Source organism: Neofelis nebulosa, chromosome 4 (assembly GCF_028018385.1).
Source record: "Neofelis nebulosa isolate mNeoNeb1 chromosome 4, mNeoNeb1.pri, whole genome shotgun sequence".
Taxonomy (NCBI): Eukaryota; Metazoa; Chordata; class Mammalia; order Carnivora; family Felidae; genus Neofelis; species Neofelis nebulosa.
The window spans coordinates 46,684,747-46,703,902 of NC_080785.1; the positions used below are offsets into that span (position 1 = coordinate 46,684,747).

The following is a 19,156-nucleotide window of genomic DNA, read 5'->3' on the forward strand; positions in this document are numbered from 1 at the left end:
AGAATGCTAAAAATATACAAACGCCTTCCATCAACCTTAATTAATTTTTCAAAAAGAAAATTCATCACGAACAATATTCTAGCTATCATGGTTCACTTGGGACACAGCTCACAAATTTCAGGATAACATGGTTAAGAGATGTTTTAAAAAATAAAAATAAATAAGAAATATTGCTAAGCTTCTCAGTAGACCAGCATGGTCAATTGGGTTGACTTCCCCGACTCATTCGCCTTTAGGGTATCAGTTACAAGGATCATAGAAAGGTCACCAGAGACACTTGGACTCTTGAGGAAAGATAAAGGACACAAAAGACCATGTTCTCCAAAGTAATCAGTGAGTCTGAACCAAGCCTTCCCGCCTCCTTAACTGGCAACAGGGAGTCAGTCCCCCCTTGAGCTGCTATTTGGATAATGTGAAGTCAAGTCCTGGTCACCAGTGTAGACCAAGAAATAACGCACTTCCATGCTATTCATGTTCTTTGCTCCATGAATTGATCCAGAAGATGCAGAAGCTAACACTAGAGTTTTCCCTGTTACCTCCCACTTTGGAATGATCTGTTTCCTTTCCGCTGCATTAGAAAACGAAAATTCAAGAGGCGGGAACAGAAACCAGATTCAAGAAAGAAGAGAGAGTCGAAGAGGTGACTGGCAATCTGATATAGTATGTCTCCTGGGGGAAAGGTGTCTGGATCTTAAAGGCAGACTATGACAAAATGAGAGCAGAAGCAAGTCTATTTTTTTTCTAGGTCGCCACAGGGAACCAATCTAACCTATTTACAAGGGTCTCAGGGGAACTCTGTTTAAATAGCTATTTTGTCACCATCCTTTTCGTCATCTTCCATGATCACTTTGGGTCTCTCGTCCCTGAGCAGTGTCATACCTGCAAAACAAAGCACCAATCTGCAATTAAGTGCCTCTAATTAAAATATTAGACAACCTTACAGCGTAGACACAGCACACAGGAGCATGACAACCCAAAAGCCCTTTAGCATCTGCAGAGCTACGTGTTAAAGGTGCCAGCAGAAAGAGGGAGCCGGGTGACCTTATTTGGCCTTCCCAGAGGAGCTGTGACTCAGGCAGGACACTGCTCTGGTTACCAGGAGACACTAACCTGGGAGTCAGAGGCAACTTTTACCCCCGTGTCTGTGTTCTGCATTTAAGCTCACAGCACAGTTGGATGAAAAGCAAACAGGTTTTGGAGTCCAACTGCTTCGGACCTCTCATTCTGTCACTCACTCGATCTGTGTTGGGCCCGTGAACACTTTCACACCTGAATTTTCTCGGGTGTAAAATGAGCACACTGATACTGATGTGAAGGGCTATTGTGCCCATTGAACAAGAAGCTCGTCCAATGCTGAGCACAGCACCATGCCTGTGAGCAGCTGAGTCCGCTTCTCCCGCTTTTCTTTTATTTTATATATTTTTGTTTCATTTGTAAAGTTTATTTTGAGAGGGAGAAAGAGCATGAGCAGGGGAGGGGCAGAGAGAATAGGAGAGAGAGCATCCCAAGCAGGCTCCGCACTGTCAGCACACAGCCCGATGCAGGGCTTGAACTCACAAATGGTGAGATCATGACTTGGGCCGGAACCAACAGTCAGACACGTAACCGGTTGAGCCACCCGGGCGCCCCATCCCTTCCTTTTACATTTGCTAGTTCACTTCTTTGCAAAGAACTGGTCAGCAGCATAAAGTCAAAGTCAACTACATTTTAACATCTAGGGGAAATATTGAGCAGAGGCTCTGAACATGCCATTTCTGTGTGTCAGTGCTGGTAGGCGCTAAACTTTACGTGGTTCAGAGCAAAATGAGAAACTCAAGAACGGGCAGTGAGTTTTTGTAAAGTTCTGTGACTACCATTTAAAAAAATTGTTCTTTATTTTGAGGTGACTCTTTTTCTCCTTTTGGGTATTAAAATATCCTTTCTTTTATGAAATTTTAGGCATGTCAGGTGGTTAGTTTTTTAGCATCTTACTAGGCAGAATCCAAAGGTGGTATCCCTATGTTGGGCTCCAATATATTTTCTTTTTCAAGAGTTTACTGATCGTTGAAATTCAGAAGCCTAAGCACAATTTTCTGGACTGATCAGACCAGTTAAGACCATCCAAGGAGATCTGGGTGGGTCTGCTCATCCTGTGAATTGTGAAGTAGGGTCATTTTAATAAAAACATAAAGGAGGGTATGATTCAAGGCCAGTCCTCCGTGATTTCTGTCATCTCATCCCAGCCAACCACAGTGCCTTGCCCCACTCCCACCTTCTCATAATTAGAATCCTTTTGGTTCATTAAGCATTTCATAAAGATCTAAACATGAGGGTAGAAAGCTGTGCACCACAAGAGGCCTTTCTACAACACTGGACTCCATTCAACAGCGGCAAATTAATGAAAACTATGTGTTGATCTTAATGACTATTCATTTGATTCAGTTCCTAGTTTGTTCATATGGGTTCTTTACCAATTAGCTGATATTTATTGGAGGAGAAAAACAATTTCAGAAGTCTGGTTGAAAATGAGGATTTTGCATAAATCACTTAGGAAACACAGTGGGAGATATTTTCTCTTATACCTGCTGCAAAGAGGTTTGGATTTTTACTTGGAATTAAGGCTATCATGGTAGGAGAACATACAGTTAACTATGCTAATCCCCCAAACTTTCCATCTTAATTTCCTTGATATCTTTTCACATCAAGCCAAATTTGAGTTGATTCAAAGTGGACAAGAGCATTTAAATTCCCAGATCCCAGTCAACTTTCTGATTATTTGGGGTATCCTTGAAACCTAGTTGTACAAGCATCTGGGCAGGAAAAAAAAGTCTTGGGATTCCAGGGAAAGGAGGAGCCTGTTTAACCATCAAGGTCAGCCCTTCCCAAACTAGGCTAGGCTTTCCACAGGGACACAGGAGATAATTTCAAGTGGAAAGTGAACTAGCATTTATATTAATATAGTTAAGCCTTAAAATAATGTCTTACAATGAAAAATACATATTGTGGCTCATCAAAATCTTGATTTCATGGCTATCATTGTTTAGGATGAGCCTTAAATCAGTAACATCTATGTCATCACTGCATTCTGCTTGATGTTTCATATTGTCAGCTTTGTTCATTTGATGATGAATGAGGTTTGATAAACACTGGTCTGTGATTTAACCCAGTCTTGAGCCTATGTTCTCCCATGGGAAACAGAGGTATGTTATTGAAGAAATGTACTCTAGAGCCAGAAAGCTTTGTCCTGGTGGTCATTGAACTTTGAGCAAGTCATTTAACCTGTCTGAGCCTCAGTTTATTCATTTGCAAAACTGGAGAAAAAAATAAATCATATCCCCCTCAGGGGGTGATACCGCCAAGTAGATTTAGACCAACATTCTTTTATGCTTCAAGCACACTTTTACGTGAACCTCCATTAAAGCACTTTTCACATTGTAGGAATCATTGGACAATACATCCATCACCCCTACCCCCTACTGAACTCTCGGGTTCTTTTTTTTTCTTTAAGTTTAATTTATTTATTTTGAGAGGGTGGAGAGGGGCGGAGATGGAAAGAGAGAGAATCCTGAGCAGGCTCTGCACTGTCAGCACAGAGCCTGATGAAGGGCTCAGACTCACGAACCATGAGATCGTGACCTGAGCTGAAATCCAGTCAGACGCTTAACCAACTGAGCCTGCCTGGCCAAGAACTGTGAGGTTCTTAATGGATATCCTAGCATCTAGCAGGGGACTTGGGATACAGTAGGGACTTAGAAAATATCAGTTCCTACCTTTCCATTCTCTGTGTAGGAGAGTTTAAGGAACTTGCCTGTTTGTTAGAAACTGGTATGTTTTTAAGGCCAAAGCTGTCAGTCCAAGGTCTCTAAGGGCCAACCAATTAGCCTTGCAACAAGCTGTTTTAGGCCATGATCCTACTCAGAGCTGGTCACCTGCATTACAGATGTATGCCTCTAATTCAAGGAAGCCAGGGCCGAGATGCCACCTGTCCTGGCAAACCACACCAGAGAGAACACTATTCCCAGAAAAACAGAAGAGGTGTCACTTTCAAAGAACATATCAGTCTCCTTTCTACAAGCACATTACCGAGCTTTGATCTCCAAATATTTACAGCTCGTGGGCCAATTTTCCAAGCGACTTCTCTTCAATGCTTCCAGCCTCGTTATTCTTTACTTTCCCTGGTTCCTTTTGCCACAAACCTTAGCTAAAGACTTCTTTTTCTTTTAAGCAGTTCTTGGCTATTAAGATCTTACTAATCACAGTCCTATGCACCCTGCCATGCAGTCACCAAGATGGGGGGCTCAGGCAAATGTGGGCCAAGTTGGGAACAGACCTGGGTTGGCAAGGAAGTCAGAGATGACTCCTCACTAAGGAGTTGTCTGGCAGTTGGAACCCAACAAATAAGCTCATTAACCTAGGGGAATGAAGGCAGTTAGCAAGAGATTTAGAAGAGAGAGATAATCCTTGTCCGGTCTTCACTTGCCAAGGGCTAATGAGAGGAGATGTCTCCAGAGTGCATTTGTCTGTGAGTTCCTCTCAACACCCTTATTAGAACCAATATGAGTCTCTCTGAACATCTGCCGAAGGCTCTATCCTTATCAGCTTAACTAGCATTTCGATTACTGCCAAATCTTTAGATACTAAAAGGCTCTTCAAAAATAAAGTGCTTCAGCTAATATGCTAATAAAAGCTAGAATCATAGAACACTATCTATAATTGCAAATACAACACAGAGATTTGCTGATCCTAGGAATTCCATAATGTGTGTAGAGTCCGTGGATATACAGCCTCTCTTTCCAGCTCTGTGTACTTTGCCCTGTTTGATAAACACTTTTTAAAAATTCAGCTCGGAAGCTGCTCTCCTAAGATGTAGATATTGGGATGTAGGCAGCATCCATTGCTTAAATAAACAGGGCTTAACATTTTAGGAAGTCCTTTGAATCAGTAGATTTATATGGAGAGGTAAAAACACTTGCAGCTAGGAAAATTCTCACTTTTAGAAATGGTTTGAATAATCTCAAGGAATATAAGATTGAAGAGAATGGAGGGGAACTCACATTTATTGAGGACTTTGAACAATCCAGGATCTGTGCTAAGTGCTTTATATACTTTATTTAATTTTGCTAACAATCCTGGGAAACAGATTTTTATGGTCCTCCATTCAGAAATGCATGAAATGAAGGAGGCTCTTTTGTTTGTGCTGGTTGCCCAGGCTCACAAAGCTAGGATGAGCAGAACCAGAGATCAAACTTAGTCCTTTCTGATCGCAAAGCCCATGTTCAATGCCTCTGCTAAGGTGACTCTACGCCCATAAATATTTTGTTCCTCGATCAAGTCTTCCCCTAGAAGAACTTCAATAAAAACAAATACAGGAATGGGTAAAGAAATAAAATCTCCTAATAGAGAACTTGGAACTGCCAAGAATTGTGATTGGCAAATAGAATATCAAATCAACAGATCCTTATTGAGCACTGCTGTATAGAAGGGACTTGGCTAGACAGCAAGGTCAATACCAGCAACATAGAGCAATCACAGGCCAGTTCTCATGAATTCATCAAATTTAAGTCAATTGAAAGAAAAGCCACAAAAATAGCAGCAAGAACGATGAAAACTATACTGAAAGATGACAGTCTTAGTTTGCACGCCCATCTACTACAGAGTTAGTTACGGACAGAAAAGATCCATTTTGGACTCGGAGGGGTCTGTTAGCAGAGACTTTGATCTGGTTGAGTCTTGAAAGGCGACTAGAACTGGGACAGAGGCAGAGCTTGGGGGAAATGTGTGATGGGTTGGAGGTTCCTTGCAGGCATATGAGAACACGTTTGAGGCAGTTCAGAACCTGCCACTTAGTCCTTGGTCCACTTCTTCAGAGAAATGCCTCCTCAATGCTCCATGCGTCCTTGCCTGGCTCTGCTCCACAGAGATCAGTGGCCTTGTCTGTATCCCTGACTGCCTATTTATGATGTCTTCTTCTGAGGTGTCTTTCAATTTTTTATTAAATAAAATAATGGGGAAACATAGTTCTATAGCAACAAAATCTCATCTCCTCCCTAAGGGTCCCTTCTGGATTGCCATAGAGCTGAAAGTCCCAACTATCCACCACAGTACGACGTAAGGCAGGCCTGGATTAGAGCCCCAGCTCTGCTGCGTCACTGCGTTTGATCTTGAGCATAATTTGATCCATTTATCTGTCCTCCTAATCATCCCATCTCAGTCCAACCAATCAACCAAGCAGCTACCTCTCCGTCAATGTCATCCACAGAAGACTTGAAGTTACATACATTCTCTTTCAGCTTTTTTATGTGAAGGGACCTAATAGCTCCTTTCTTGTGTTACTCAGCTGATTTAAACAAAATCCACAAACATACCCAACTCAGTACCTAACATTTAGTAGAGTCTCAATGAACATTAGTACATTTTCTTCTCTGCCACCCCCTCCAAATATCTGTGTAAAACACACACTCACACATGTGACTCACTCAGTCACATGTATAAGACTTGCTCAGTCTTATAACCTAATCGTGAATGTATATGTCTTTTTCCCCAACCTGCACTTAACATTCTCAGGGACAAGACTACACTTCATACATTAGCTGCCTTATATAGCCTGGGGTGGTGTACATAGTTCAGCAAGACTTTTTGGTTTGATTTGACACATATTAAGGTGGCTATCATTATTTCTGAATCTCCCTTTCTCTCCCTCTCCCTCTCTCTTTCTCTTGTTTTAAAGATTTGGTCAGTATATCCAGGCGTCTTGGGAGAATCAGCTATCAGTCATAGGATGCATGATTCATGGAAGACTAGGGAGGGGGGTATTTCAACTCTTTTCAAGGACCCACTGACATTTCTATTTCATTGGCCCAGTGAATTCGACCAGTCCTGCTGAAGCATGAGTAATGCTCTGAACCTCCCCCAGCTCCAACTCAGCCCTGGGGGAGCTGCCGGGGAAGGTAAATGTGAAAGGCAGCAATAAATGCTCCTCTTCCCCAGAGCACTTCTGTGTGACACAGATTGCTGGGCCAGGACAAAGGCCATGCCCGTGGCAGTTCCAGATGGTAAGGCTCTTGACCTGTTCCCATCACCCCCTGCAAATGCCTTGCACGAGCTCTTTTACCTGCTGCAAAGGGGGACACGTGCAGGGCAGGTGTGTCTTTTCTCCTTGGTTTTTTCTGTTCCAGGTCAGTGTTATGAAGAGCTGGACTCATTTTGCCCTTTGGATGTCTCTCTTGAACATCGTATCTTTGAATTAAATGTTCTGAAAGCACACCTGCATGGTTTGGGGAACAAATGGGGAAACAGGGTCAAACACATATATCCTAATACGTAAGGACTATGCCTTCATATTTGCACATATACCTAGTGATGGTAGTCAATATATCTTTTCAAACTTATTTTAAACAATCGTTTCAATATTAAGAATTAGTCTCTATTGAGGCAACACTAGCGAACATCCTCTAAGTAAAGGGTTTTACGTGCCTGATTTTATTTTAGCCTCAGAAAACACTGAGGAATTTAATATTACCATCATCGTCACACGTCTGAAGAAAACGAGGCACCGAAATATACCCACAGCAGCCCAGCTCCCAGGGGTCAGGGCCAGGAATTGAGCCCAGGTTTGCCTGCCTCCCAGGGCCATCCTGGCTAGAGCAATGCATCATTTGTTGTTCTGCAGGCCACATGCTTCACTCTTCAGTGTCTTGCCTGCCTTCTCACCTCTCCCACATGTGAAATTTCTCTCCATCATTTAAAGACTCTCTGAAAGCGGCCTCTTCTAGGAAACTTTCCACAACCCCTTGCCCAGGCTGAGCTCCTGGAGTCTTTATGTAAGGACCTCATTACTTACATAAAGCAATTATTTTACTTTTACATAAGTAAACAACTTTTACATAAAGTTGTTATTTCTCCCTGCATATTTCAGCTATTTAGGTGCTTCTGTTTTGTCTTATAAAACTGAAAGTTCCTTCCCAGGAAGCTCTGGCTTCTATTTGTTTTGTAGCCCTCCAAGTGGATCATGAGTGGAAAGAACACTAAACACATGACCCAGAGGGAAGGAGAAAAGGAAAGAAAACCAAACAAAACTGTTGAGAAACAGTGTCACACCTGACACAAGGTTGTTAGAGAGACACGTTAGACAACGTGTTTGTCAAACCATTTTGCTTTTTCCTGGGCACACAGAGAGTCTACACTTCTCAGCCTCCCTTGCAGTCCGGTGAAGTTTGTGACTGAAGGACGCGAGGTGTGCCCCTTTTGGGCCTGCCAATCTTGCCCTCTGTTCTGCGCCCCTCCCCACTTCATCCCTGGGCCTGCTGGATGCTGAGGCTCACGGTGACTTTGAAAGCCATGTGCTGGTGACGTGCAAACTGCCACCGGCCAGAATCCTTGAATTACTGTTTGGAGCAGAACCTGCTTTTGCAACTTGCACTATTGATGAGTGAAAAAAAAAAAAAAAAACCCAAAACTTGTGCCATTAACATTTTGTAATTCATTTGTTATAGCAGCTGGCCATATTGTCATGAAGACAGATGTAGGGATAGTACCAGTGATTTAAAAACACCCAAGTATTTAAGGAAACGTTGTAAGACCAATGTGATCTACAGCAGCGGTTCCCTTTTACAGATGTGCGAACTGAACTCATTGTCCGTTACCTGGTATGAAAGGTGGGATGTGCAATGCCGGTGTATCTTTTCTTCTTGGTTTTTTTTGGTCTGACTCAACATTCAGGGCAACCTGCACATTTTTTCCCTTTCTTGGCTTCTTTTTGAGATCACAGTCCTTAATGAACTGGTCTGAAAGGTCATCTGATATTGAGGGGATGCAAAATAAAAAAGAATGTGATGTGAATAAGGGTTGCTCACAAACTGGTTGGTTTCCAAGCACTTGCAGGAGCCATTTGGTCTGAAAAGGAAAATTATTTATATATTTTGGCCTAGTCTACATCAGACTTTAGGAGCCTTGCACAAATACACAGTAAAACAGAAAACTGGAATATTCTACAAAACGCCAGAGCGGATGGATAATCAAAGCAAAAGAGAACTTTAAAATATAATTAGGCAAGCCACAGAGTGGGTGTGAGTTAAATTTCTGATGGGAGAACAGGTTCTCTGTGCTAAATGCTCTTTCTTAACTTCTTTTCCTCAAGACTTGCTCTCTTGAAGACTCCACGGGTCAGGATGGAGCCAGGCATGCTCTTCAGTCTTGTAGTAAAGTTCTCTGCAAATTCCTCACCCACCTCCATTTCTGTGGCCAGGTGGTCACCCGGATGATTCACACTTGCCTTCAGCATTGGTGTCTTGGTTCACTGCACACTGGCATTGCAATTCTCCCAGTTGACCATCTCAACCCCAGGTCCTCCTGCCCTCTTACTCAGCTTTTTACCTTTCTCAGTGCCCGGAGCTTGTGAGGCTCTGCATCACATCCATCAGATGCCAGGGTACACAATTAATCCAGTCTGATCACTCCTCAGCCATTATTTTCTTTGCTCCATCTGACTCCTCAATGCTTTTGTTGATGGCGCACTCCTCTGAGCTTCTCTGTCATTGTTCTAGCACCTGTTTATTCTATAATGGTTTCTCTCCTGCTCTAGAAAGAGGCTTCATGGAAATTAAGGATTATGTCCTTTTAATAATTTTATTCTTAGTTGCCTCTCCCTCCAATAAATGCATGTTGAATGGATAAGTGATGTTGGACTGATCCCAGTTCAATTGCTGACTCTGTCCCCTGTTAGTTCTGAGAATTTGGCCCTCAATTTCTAGGAACTTTGATATTGTCTCAAATTTTTAAATGGGGATAATATTAAATCAGTGTGTGTGTGTGTGTGTGTGTGTGTGTGTGTGTGTGTGACAGAAGACTACATTTGTTAATGTTGGTAAAGTAGTTGTTACATTTGATATATCTCAAATCCTCAAAAAAAATTGACTCTGGCCATTGCTCACCCCCTGACACCTTCTATAAGATCCAAAGAAAGCCCACCTCCCCACCCCATCTCTGTAAGTCTTTCACAGTCTTGGGTATCCTTTCTCAGCTTCTGGGTAGCTGCAGGAGTTTTGTTCATGTAACACCTTTTCTGCATATATCTTCTCTGCCGTCTTTGATGACAGGTATCTTGTGTTTTTATCTCCTTACAGCAATTAATAAATATTTGTCGGATGTATGCTTGAATGAATGAACTCAAACATGTTATATATAAGGAGATAGTCTGTTAGGGTTCAAAGAAGCCATAGACAGTGAAGAAATTCACTATGACCTGGATACAGTCTGGTTACATCTACGGCTGTGAATGAATTTGGGGGAAATTCAGGTATTAATTGGATATTTTCAGCCCCTTCCTCTTTTCCCTCTTCCTTTTATTCTCCTTCCTTCCTTCCTTCTTTCCTTCCTCCCTTCTTTTTCTCTCTGTTTCTCTTTTATGAAAATATTCAGGTCAATGTCTTCAAAACACTGGGGGTTAAATGTGTCAAACCTGTTCACTTCAGTTTTGTGGGTCTAGATATAACCTGTGTCATTCATTTCTTACCGGTTGTTAAATATTCATATCGTATCCCAAACACATTCTTTCATGTAGTCCTTACACCAAGCCCACAAGGAAGGCGTGCTATTATCTCCAATTTGCAGACGAGGAAACTGAAGTTGGGAAGGCCAGATGAAAAACTAAAGGTTACATTCCTGGCATGTTATGACACCAAGAGTAAGCCGAGGTTCTTGGGACTATGTTTCATAAGGACTGAAATTACCATTTTAAAAATTTGCTGCCACATAGCACAGTTAACTCCCCCCCCCCCCATATCATACATACCATAGGCATTTGTTGAATGAATGAATGTTGGTCAGAATGGGTGCTGCCCAGCGGTAGGGCCTCTGGAAGTACAGGCTGGATGTCGACCAGTCATGGGTCACCATTCAACCCCAGGATACGACTCAGTGCACAGTACAGAGAGCAAGACATTTGCTTCAATTTGGACTTTTACTTCCATTGCACTTTTTCCTACTTTTGGAGAAATCCTGAACATAAACTATCTTGATGGCAAATGGGGAGAGGGGAGAGGAGGGGGGACTCATAACCAGGCGAGACATAAACAAAGGCTATGAATATGCAAAAGGCCCATCCATCAAAAGTCTGAGTGTCTCATTTTTAGAAATGGGTAGAGGCAGAAATGTTTCTGGTATTTTCATTACAAAGGTTATGCAAAAAGTCAGTTCTGGAAAGGAAACAGATTGACAATAAAGCCGAAAAAGGCTATTTAAAATTCTGTCTTGATAGGCAAAGAGAGATATTTGGAATATTTTATTGCACTGCACATGGGGTGTAAGTGTGCCGGCAAATACTGGAAAGCGGGTCTCCTGCCACATTCCATTTATTGCCTCAGCAATGCTCTGTCTGGGACTCTGTCAGACCCAGAAAAGAGGACAATGCCTTTTCTCTCTTTCTGTAACTCTAATGAACTTCTCTCCAGTGCTTCGGCTAATATTTACATGGCAGACCCCACAGAGCCATGGCTATTTGCCTTTCCAGCTGGTGTTGGCTGTCACCAGAAGGTACAAACGATCAGGTTTCAGGGGGCCTCCCGCTGACTTGCCTGCAAACCGAATGGCTGGCGAGAGGATGGCAGAGACACCTCCTTTCTGACTCTCACTACTGACATGCACGCTGCAGCATTTACCTAAGTGCTCACGATGAGGGTCTAGCTTGTCCAGCCTGTCTTCTGAGAGCTCCAGTGGCTGCATTTGCTCAGTGGACATCATCGAAGGAGGTATGTCTTCTCCAGCCCTACAGAAGTATAAGAAACAAGACCATTAGTGTGTCTTCTGTTCATTTGCTCACTTAGTAAATAAGCGTATTTATTGAGCACTTACTACGTTCTCAGTTCAATCCCATTTTTTCAAGTCTGTTTCTTATGCTTAACTACTAGAAGCTCTAACTTAAGATTTAAGGCAAAATAGGGGCTCCTGGGTGCCTTAGTCAGTTAAGCATCCAACTCTTGATTTTGGCTCAGGTCATGATCTCTCGATCGGATATCGAGCCCTGTATCAGGCTCCATGCTGACAGCGCAGAGACTGCTTGGGACTCTCTCTCTCTCTGCCCCTTCCCTGCTTGTATGCATGTGCGTGAATGTATGCTCTTTCTCTCTTTCTCTCAAAATAAATAAACATGAAAAAAGATTTAAGTCAAAATAAATGAAACACACACATACATGGATATAACTGCCATTCATCAAACGTTCAATATTTATTCCTCTTTCAGAAGCACTGTGGGAGTTTCTGAATGAATACTTGTCAATTCTGAATTAGAAATGAGTTAGCTGAGAGTTACAGAAATCTTGATTAAATCTTGTCTATATATTCTGTTGAGTTCTGCAAAGTAGGATTATGTCTACTTCATAGATGAAGAAAGCAAGAATCAGCAAACATAATTTCTTTAGTTATGCAATTCTTAAATAGCCAAGATCCAATTATTAAATAGCCTGGGTCCAAACCCAGTCCTGAAGATTTCCATTAGATACCCAAGACTCTTAAAACAGTGATTCCTTTGAACCCAAATTGAATCAGCCTTCTGGTTTTCTATCATGACATACTACAAAGTATAGCATGTAACGTATAAATGTATAGTATAAAGTAATTATAAGGTAATAAGATTTTTTTTTCCCTGCCCGTATTATAAGGTGGTAAGAAAAAAATCTAGGTCTTGAAACGGATCTTTATTATTTTCTCCCTAGAGATTTCTGACATTAAAGCAAGTCTGTTTCCCCCTCCCCCTCCCCCATTTTCTTAGACCACAAATCCATTGAACTTTCAGAGCTATTGTAGTCATTCTCCAGGAGTGGAAATCCAGAATGGACATATGTCAAGTCTGAATGAGAAATGCATTACTTGAGATTTATAGAATCTGCCTTGGTTCTATTTCTTTCTGAAAATTTATTTCTCACGTTCTATCATAACAAGAATACTTACAGACAAAAAAGATTAAAATGACCCAAACTGATCCTCTGTTCTTGAGATTCCTGGATCACTGGCATGCAGACGAACACAGAGACCAGTTGTGTTAACATTTCAAGCTCATAGAATTAGTTCAACTCAGTTGTCTTCTGAGGAATAAGCCAGTTTTCTCCGGGAAGGCTGGAGGGCCTCTCCCCCTACAAGCTGAGATCATTGCATAGCAGATGGAGCTATTAACGGATTACTTGAACCCGGCTTTTAGTGTCATTCTGAGCAGACTGACTGTACTGAGTGACTTTAGCAGAAATCAATTCAGACCATTGTTTTAATGTTTGTATAAAGACTGCCAACTCCCTGGGACCATAAGGAAGTATGCTGTTAACTTGGGTGGTTACCGCCCACCTGCTCAAGTGGAGAGGAAAGCTATTGGACCATCAGTCGGGATGAGTGGGCTCAGTGCTGAGGTCTCGAGGGAAAGTTACAGCCTCAAATACGGCCTGTGCGCCTTAACCAATCCAATCTTACTTCACTCTGGGCAGAAAGTCACAGGCCCCGTCATTGACTTGATGCTGAAAATCACCCCATTGAGGATCTAGTCCAGTGTTCATTTAGAAGGAGAACTGAGGCTTGAAGAGGTTGAAGGGACCTATCATTAGTTACACACTTAGATTCAGAGCCGTCATTTGACCATAGGCTCCTACTCTCTGTTTTAGGTCTTATCTGGCAATGGTCCCCCTCTCCTTCTCTCCAGCCAGAGTAAGCTGTTCTTTTCTTTGTACTTGAATCATATGACTGCTTCTGTGTGCTCAATAGCTGGTTATTTAACTCGAATCTGAGCTTTCAAGTTCAAATGGATCTAGGCTGAATCTCAGCTCTTCAAAAAGAGGTATGACTTTGATTCAGTAGCTAAATCTTAATGAGGTAGTGGGGGTAAATGGAGCCCAAGTAACCATGTCATCATTTTTTCCCCTTTTATCTACAAGCTACAGCTGCTATGATAGAATTAGCAAAGGGTAGCCTCTTTGGGGTGCACTGAGGGATGGGCCCCCGGGGTCACAGGTCCCTCTCTGTCCCCCTATCCCATTCTTACCCTCACTTTTCTTACCTGTAAAATAGAGGAAATAGTATCTACCTCATAGAGTTACTATAAAGGTTAAATGGAATAGCTCCCTGCTTTGCACATTGCAGGTACTGAGTGAATGGTAGTCACTGTTAGGTAACATCTCTACCACACCGGATGACTAGCTAATGAAGACCAGCTTGTTTAGCTAAAAAATTATCAAACCTTTCATTTTCATCTAGATGCTGAACCATGGGCGGGCTAGCCTTCATCTGAACAAAACGGCTCTCACGGTACTGGACGTGTGAGAGAGAAGCCTTCCCTTAGCAGGTGAATTGTCCAAGTGTTGGAAGTCCCTGGACAAGGTGAGGGCACCTGCTTCTTCCCCAAGATAGTACCTCGTGTCTGTAGGGGAAGCAACACTATTTTATTCATTCATTTATTTATTTATTTACTTACTTTAAACTCTTTTTTTTTTTTTAGAGAAAGAGAGAGAGAGAGCGAGTGCTAGCAGGGAGGGGCAGAAAGAGAAAGAGAGGGAGAGAGAAAGAGAGAGAGAGAATCCCAAGCAGGCTCCATGCCCAGCATGAGCGACTGAGTCGCCCAGGCACCCCAGAAACACTGTTTTAAACCAGTGTGATTGCAAGCATGCAGTGCTGGGCCGGGCCGGCAAGCTTCTGTTTGCTATGGGGCTGAAAGATGGTTTTCAGATTTGGGGTTTTATGTCACAACAATAGCCTGTGCTGGGCAGGGTTGAGTTTTGCCCAGGGGATTAGAGGATACTGCTATCATGGATGATGTCATTAAGATCTTTTTGGCAGAAAACCTTCACACAAAGAAAGGAACAAGTACTCGAGGAGAGAAAAGTTTGGTTTAGTATCACCTTCTTGGTAACTGTCATTTTACCTGTCTGTTGAATGTTAGTATAAGATGACCCCCTCTCCCTACTCACTAGTCATTTCCCTCCCGGTGAATAAGGAGTGCTCTGTGTGATTGAGCCACTGTAAGACACGAGCCAGTCTAATGAATGAACTAAGAAATGATTTCTGCCCCTGCTCATGCTTTCTGTTCTTTAATTCAGCCTCCCCATCCCAAGCACCAGCGAAGGGACCCTGCGCTTGTCATGCTGCCCTGGAAGGTTGTATCATCTCCCTCAGCAGCTCACTGTAATTTGGGAATGTTCTAAGTGCTGCCTCTTTCTTTCATACCTAAATACCTGGCCCCTTGGGTGTTCAGATTCTAACCAAGGGACTAGGGCCTCATGAGATGCCTTGGGGGTATTACATAAACTGTTCTCTAGTACAAAGATTTGTCACCCTCTCACATTCTTCTTGCTGTTGATTGCACGTTCAGTGTCTCTGAATTTTAACACTCACACACAGTGTTGATTTGGATAATATCAAGCTGCCCACCCTCACCTGAAAAGCCTTTTTTTCTTCCCCCACAGAGAGACACTTGTAAATGCAAACACCACCTAGAGAAGAGATATATTAACTGACATCACATAATACACAAGGGCGCCAGTGCATTTAATGATAAAAGTCACCTTCTCTTTTGAGAACAGGAACCGGAAGATCAGGGACCTGGGAAGGAAGCCCACCAAATTGCAGGAGGACAGCCAAGCCAGAGTGGGCTGCTGAAGCTGAGGACGCTGTGGGGGGGGGGGGGGGGGCTCCACCAGCCCAGAGCCGGTTCCTACTTTGGGGACAGTAGTGCTATTTCCTCATGTTAAAAAGATTGGTCAGTTCAGTTTGAGGTCAGAAGCAGGCCTGGGCATTTTGTCTTTTCTCTCAACACCGAGTAAGTTTCTTGGTTGGATGTTAGAATATGTAGTTTAACTCAAGGTCACTGACATCAAGCATTTGGCCCTGTGAGGCAATACGGGGTAGAAGCAAATGTTTGGTTACTTGTACTGGTCTCTAGCTGGGTCCACTTGGGGAAGTTGTATGTCCTCCTGGAAACTTAGTTTCCGCATCTGTAAAATGGGTTGATGGCGGCTCTTTCTCCAGGGTTGAGGGTATTCACACAGCGTGTCTAAAGCTTCTAGCCCAGATCTCAGGGCACGCTGACACTTTAAAAAGTGTGCGTTGCCTTGTTTGTTCTTTTCATCCTTATTAAATTGAACCGTTGGAAACGTCTCCTTGTCCCATCTTTGGCCTTCTTTGAAGCTAATCACGAGATTAGAACAATCCAAGGTACAAACCAACACAGACACCCCTTTCCAAGTCTTGGGAATATGGTACTACTGATTCTCAGAAGCGAGCGGATGCAGCTTAACTGAGGAAATTCTAAAGAATTCTGAAGAATTTCCCCCAAAGTAATCATCCCTGGATTGATTTGATGGAATAAAAAGTTAGAAGGTTATGTCCACAGCCCAATGTGGTGTCTGATTATATAAAATCCGTATCCTTTGTCAAATCTCTTTTTAGCCTGAGGATTTAATTCAGGTCAATAAGTACTACGTTTTAAAATCAGGTTTGTTCATTAAAAGACTAAATTTGCAGTATTCCTCAAGGAGTGAGTCTTACTTGAAGTAGGGCATGGAAAGGTGTTTTTGGCAAGCACAGCCTCCCCAGCCTTAGAAGATGAGCCTTCCCACAGTGTGCGAATATGTGGACATATCAGTGTTCATCTCGAAACTTAGCAATTTAGTTTGCGAGAATTCTGACTCTACAGAATTCAGAACTCCACCTCCTTTAGAAAAAATGTCTTGAAAATGATGACTTTTCCAGGTCCCCATCTAGCCCCAGCTTAGTCTTGCTCCAGAGCGCAAACCCCCGCCCCCGCCCCCTTCCCTGCCCCTTCACCACCAGCTGCCGCCTCCTTTGTCCCAGCGACCATCAAGAAGCAGTAACTTATTGAAAATTTGCTTTCCTTGCTGCAAAAGTTCTTGGAGTAAAAATCTGAAGCACTTACCAATCAGTGCAGGCTCTGGGATGAGAAGGCGAGAGAAGGGGAGGGCAAGCCTCCTCCCCAAGCTGGGCCGGCTTCTCTGCAGCAGTGGCTGCTGCTGGGCTCCAGCTCCTCTTATCAAGGGACCAGCTGCCGCTGTTGCCATGGGGATGCTCCGTTTCACAGGCGCCAGGGCAAGGGGGATGGAGAGGGGAAGACGATAATCTCGCTGCCACTGCTCCGACTGCAATAATTGTCCATTACAAAACACAATACAGAGTGGTGCTTTGAGTTCCCAGTGTGCAAGGCTGGAGAAATCCAGACAAGCCAGCTAGACCCTCTAATCCCTGAAACAACCCGATGCAGTAGGGTTTTTTGGCCTGACTTTGCAAATACGGTAGCTGAGGCACAGTCAGTTTAGGTGACTTGCCCGAAAGGTGCTACAGCTAATTTTAATTCTCAAATCTACTTGAGTTTAAATACCACGAGGCACTTTCACTCACCACCGGGGCCCCGGGTGAGAAGAATAGTAACAATGGCTGACATTTCCATAAGGCTTCCCAGGTGACAGGCACTCTTCTTTACCCATATTGACTCATTTTATCTTCAGTACAGTCTTGCCAGATAAACTGCTGTCATCATCCCCCTCTCGCTGCTGGGGCACTGAGCTGATAAATCATCTGCCCAAGATCTCACTCTCATAAGTGGTAAGGCTAGAGCTTGAACTGGGCAATCAAATGTGGAATCCATGCTCTTAACCGGTTTGCAATACTGCTCATCATTCTGAGAGGACAGCACGTAGCGAAGAAAGCAGCCCTCCTTAGCTAGGTTGGGGTGTGGGGGCCAGGAAAAATTTGCTCCTCCAAAGGAACTAAACCAAATGTTCTAATACTAGGAATTCACATGCACTACAGGAAAGGGCAGGGGGAGCAAATGGTGTTGAAGCGAGGCTGGGTGTGACGTGCTGTCGTATGGAGAGGAAGGGTCTGTGTTGGGGGTAAGCTCACTGGAGGAAGTCCTGTGTTGACCAGAGGAGCAGTATCTAGTCGCTGTTCTGGGCATAAAGAGCAGGGAGGTTAGTCTGGGGGTTCAGGCAGAGACCAGCTTGAGACCTCTGGAGGGCAGCCAAGAGGCCACCCACCAATGACACCCAAGAGGTATGAATACAATCCACGCATGTTGTTTCCTCTCCTTCCAGAGGCTGCAAGCAGTGTGCATCCCTCGAAGCCCCTCATTGGCCTCAACTACCTGTTAGTCTTCAGTATTGAGTTGACTGATTCCCCCTTTCCATTTGCCAGTATCCCAAATAATAGGGCTGGAACCATAATAAACTCATCCCGACTCCTAGGGTTAGTTTATTCAGAGGCCGTGGTAACAAATCAGCAGGGAGCAGCCTTCCTTGTTAGATCCGGTTTGTCTTAGTCCTTATTGGAATCTACTGGAAAGAAATGGAGGCTGCCACAAGGTAATGCTCCTGGCTAGGAAGGGAGGCTCTGGATATTAAGAGAAAGTCCCCAGAAGCATCTCTCTGTTCCAAACTGCCTGCTTTATCTTCTTATCAACAGCCTTTTTGGCCAATGGGTTAGCAGTATCTTCATTTCCAAACTTGAGGGGAAAAAATACACTTTCTTCCTAAATTCTTCAATTCTTTTAAAAAATTAAACATTTTCTGAGATAATTTGGATTCACATGTAGTTATAAGAAATAATGTGGGGTGCCTGGGTGGCTCAGTCGGTTCAGCATCCGACTTCAGCTCAGGTCATGATCTCGCAGTCCATGAGTTTGAGCCCCGCGTCGGGCTCTGTGCTGACAGCTCGGAGCCTGGAGCCTGTTTTGGATTCTGTGTCTGCCTCTCTCTCTGACCCTCACCCGTTCATGCTCTGTCTCTGTCTGTATCAAAAATAAATAAACGTTAAAAAAATTAAAAAAAAAAAAAGAAATAATGCAGACAAGTCTCCTGCACCATTTAAGCAATTTCTTCCAGTGGTGCCATCTTGCAAAACTACATAGGACAGTATCTCAGCTGGTATATTGGTGTTGATACAGTCAAGGTACAGAACAGCTCCATCACAAGAATCTCTCATGTTGTCCTTAGTCACACCCATCCCCCTCCCTTTTCTTTCCTCATTCTCCCTGCTCCTACTCACTGCTTAGCAGTCCCTCCAACCACTAATCTGTTCTCCGTTTCTATAATGTTGCTATTTTTAAAATGCTGTATAGGAGAGCCAGGCTGGCCTAGTCAGTGGAGCATACGACTCTTGATCTTGGGGTTGTAAATTCGAGCTCCACAGTGGGTGT

At 43.3% G+C, this 19,156-nt stretch overlaps 1 protein-coding gene across 2 annotated transcripts; it reads right to left on the reverse strand.

Moving 5' to 3' along the window:
- Nucleotides 1-296: 296 nt before the first annotated feature.
- PPP1R17 (protein phosphatase 1 regulatory subunit 17) lies at nucleotides 297-17,188 on the reverse strand. Of its 2 annotated transcripts, none has more exons than XM_058724670.1 (5): nucleotides 16,883-17,188; nucleotides 11,634-11,740; nucleotides 8,622-8,774; nucleotides 7,091-7,243; nucleotides 297-879 (listed from the first exon to the last, which is right to left on the reverse strand). In XM_058724670.1, exons 2-5 carry the CDS (start codon nucleotides 11,713-11,715, stop codon nucleotides 800-802), a joined length of 468 nt encoding a protein of 155 aa, XP_058580653.1. In that variant the 5' UTR covers nucleotides 11,716-11,740; nucleotides 16,883-17,188; the 3' UTR covers nucleotides 297-799. The 2 variants fall into 2 exon arrangements, with proteins under 2 accessions (XP_058580653.1, XP_058580652.1); XM_058724669.1 differs by lacking the exon at nucleotides 16,883-17,188 and adding an exon at nucleotides 12,922-13,024.
- Nucleotides 17,189-19,156: the final 1,968 nt, after the last annotated feature.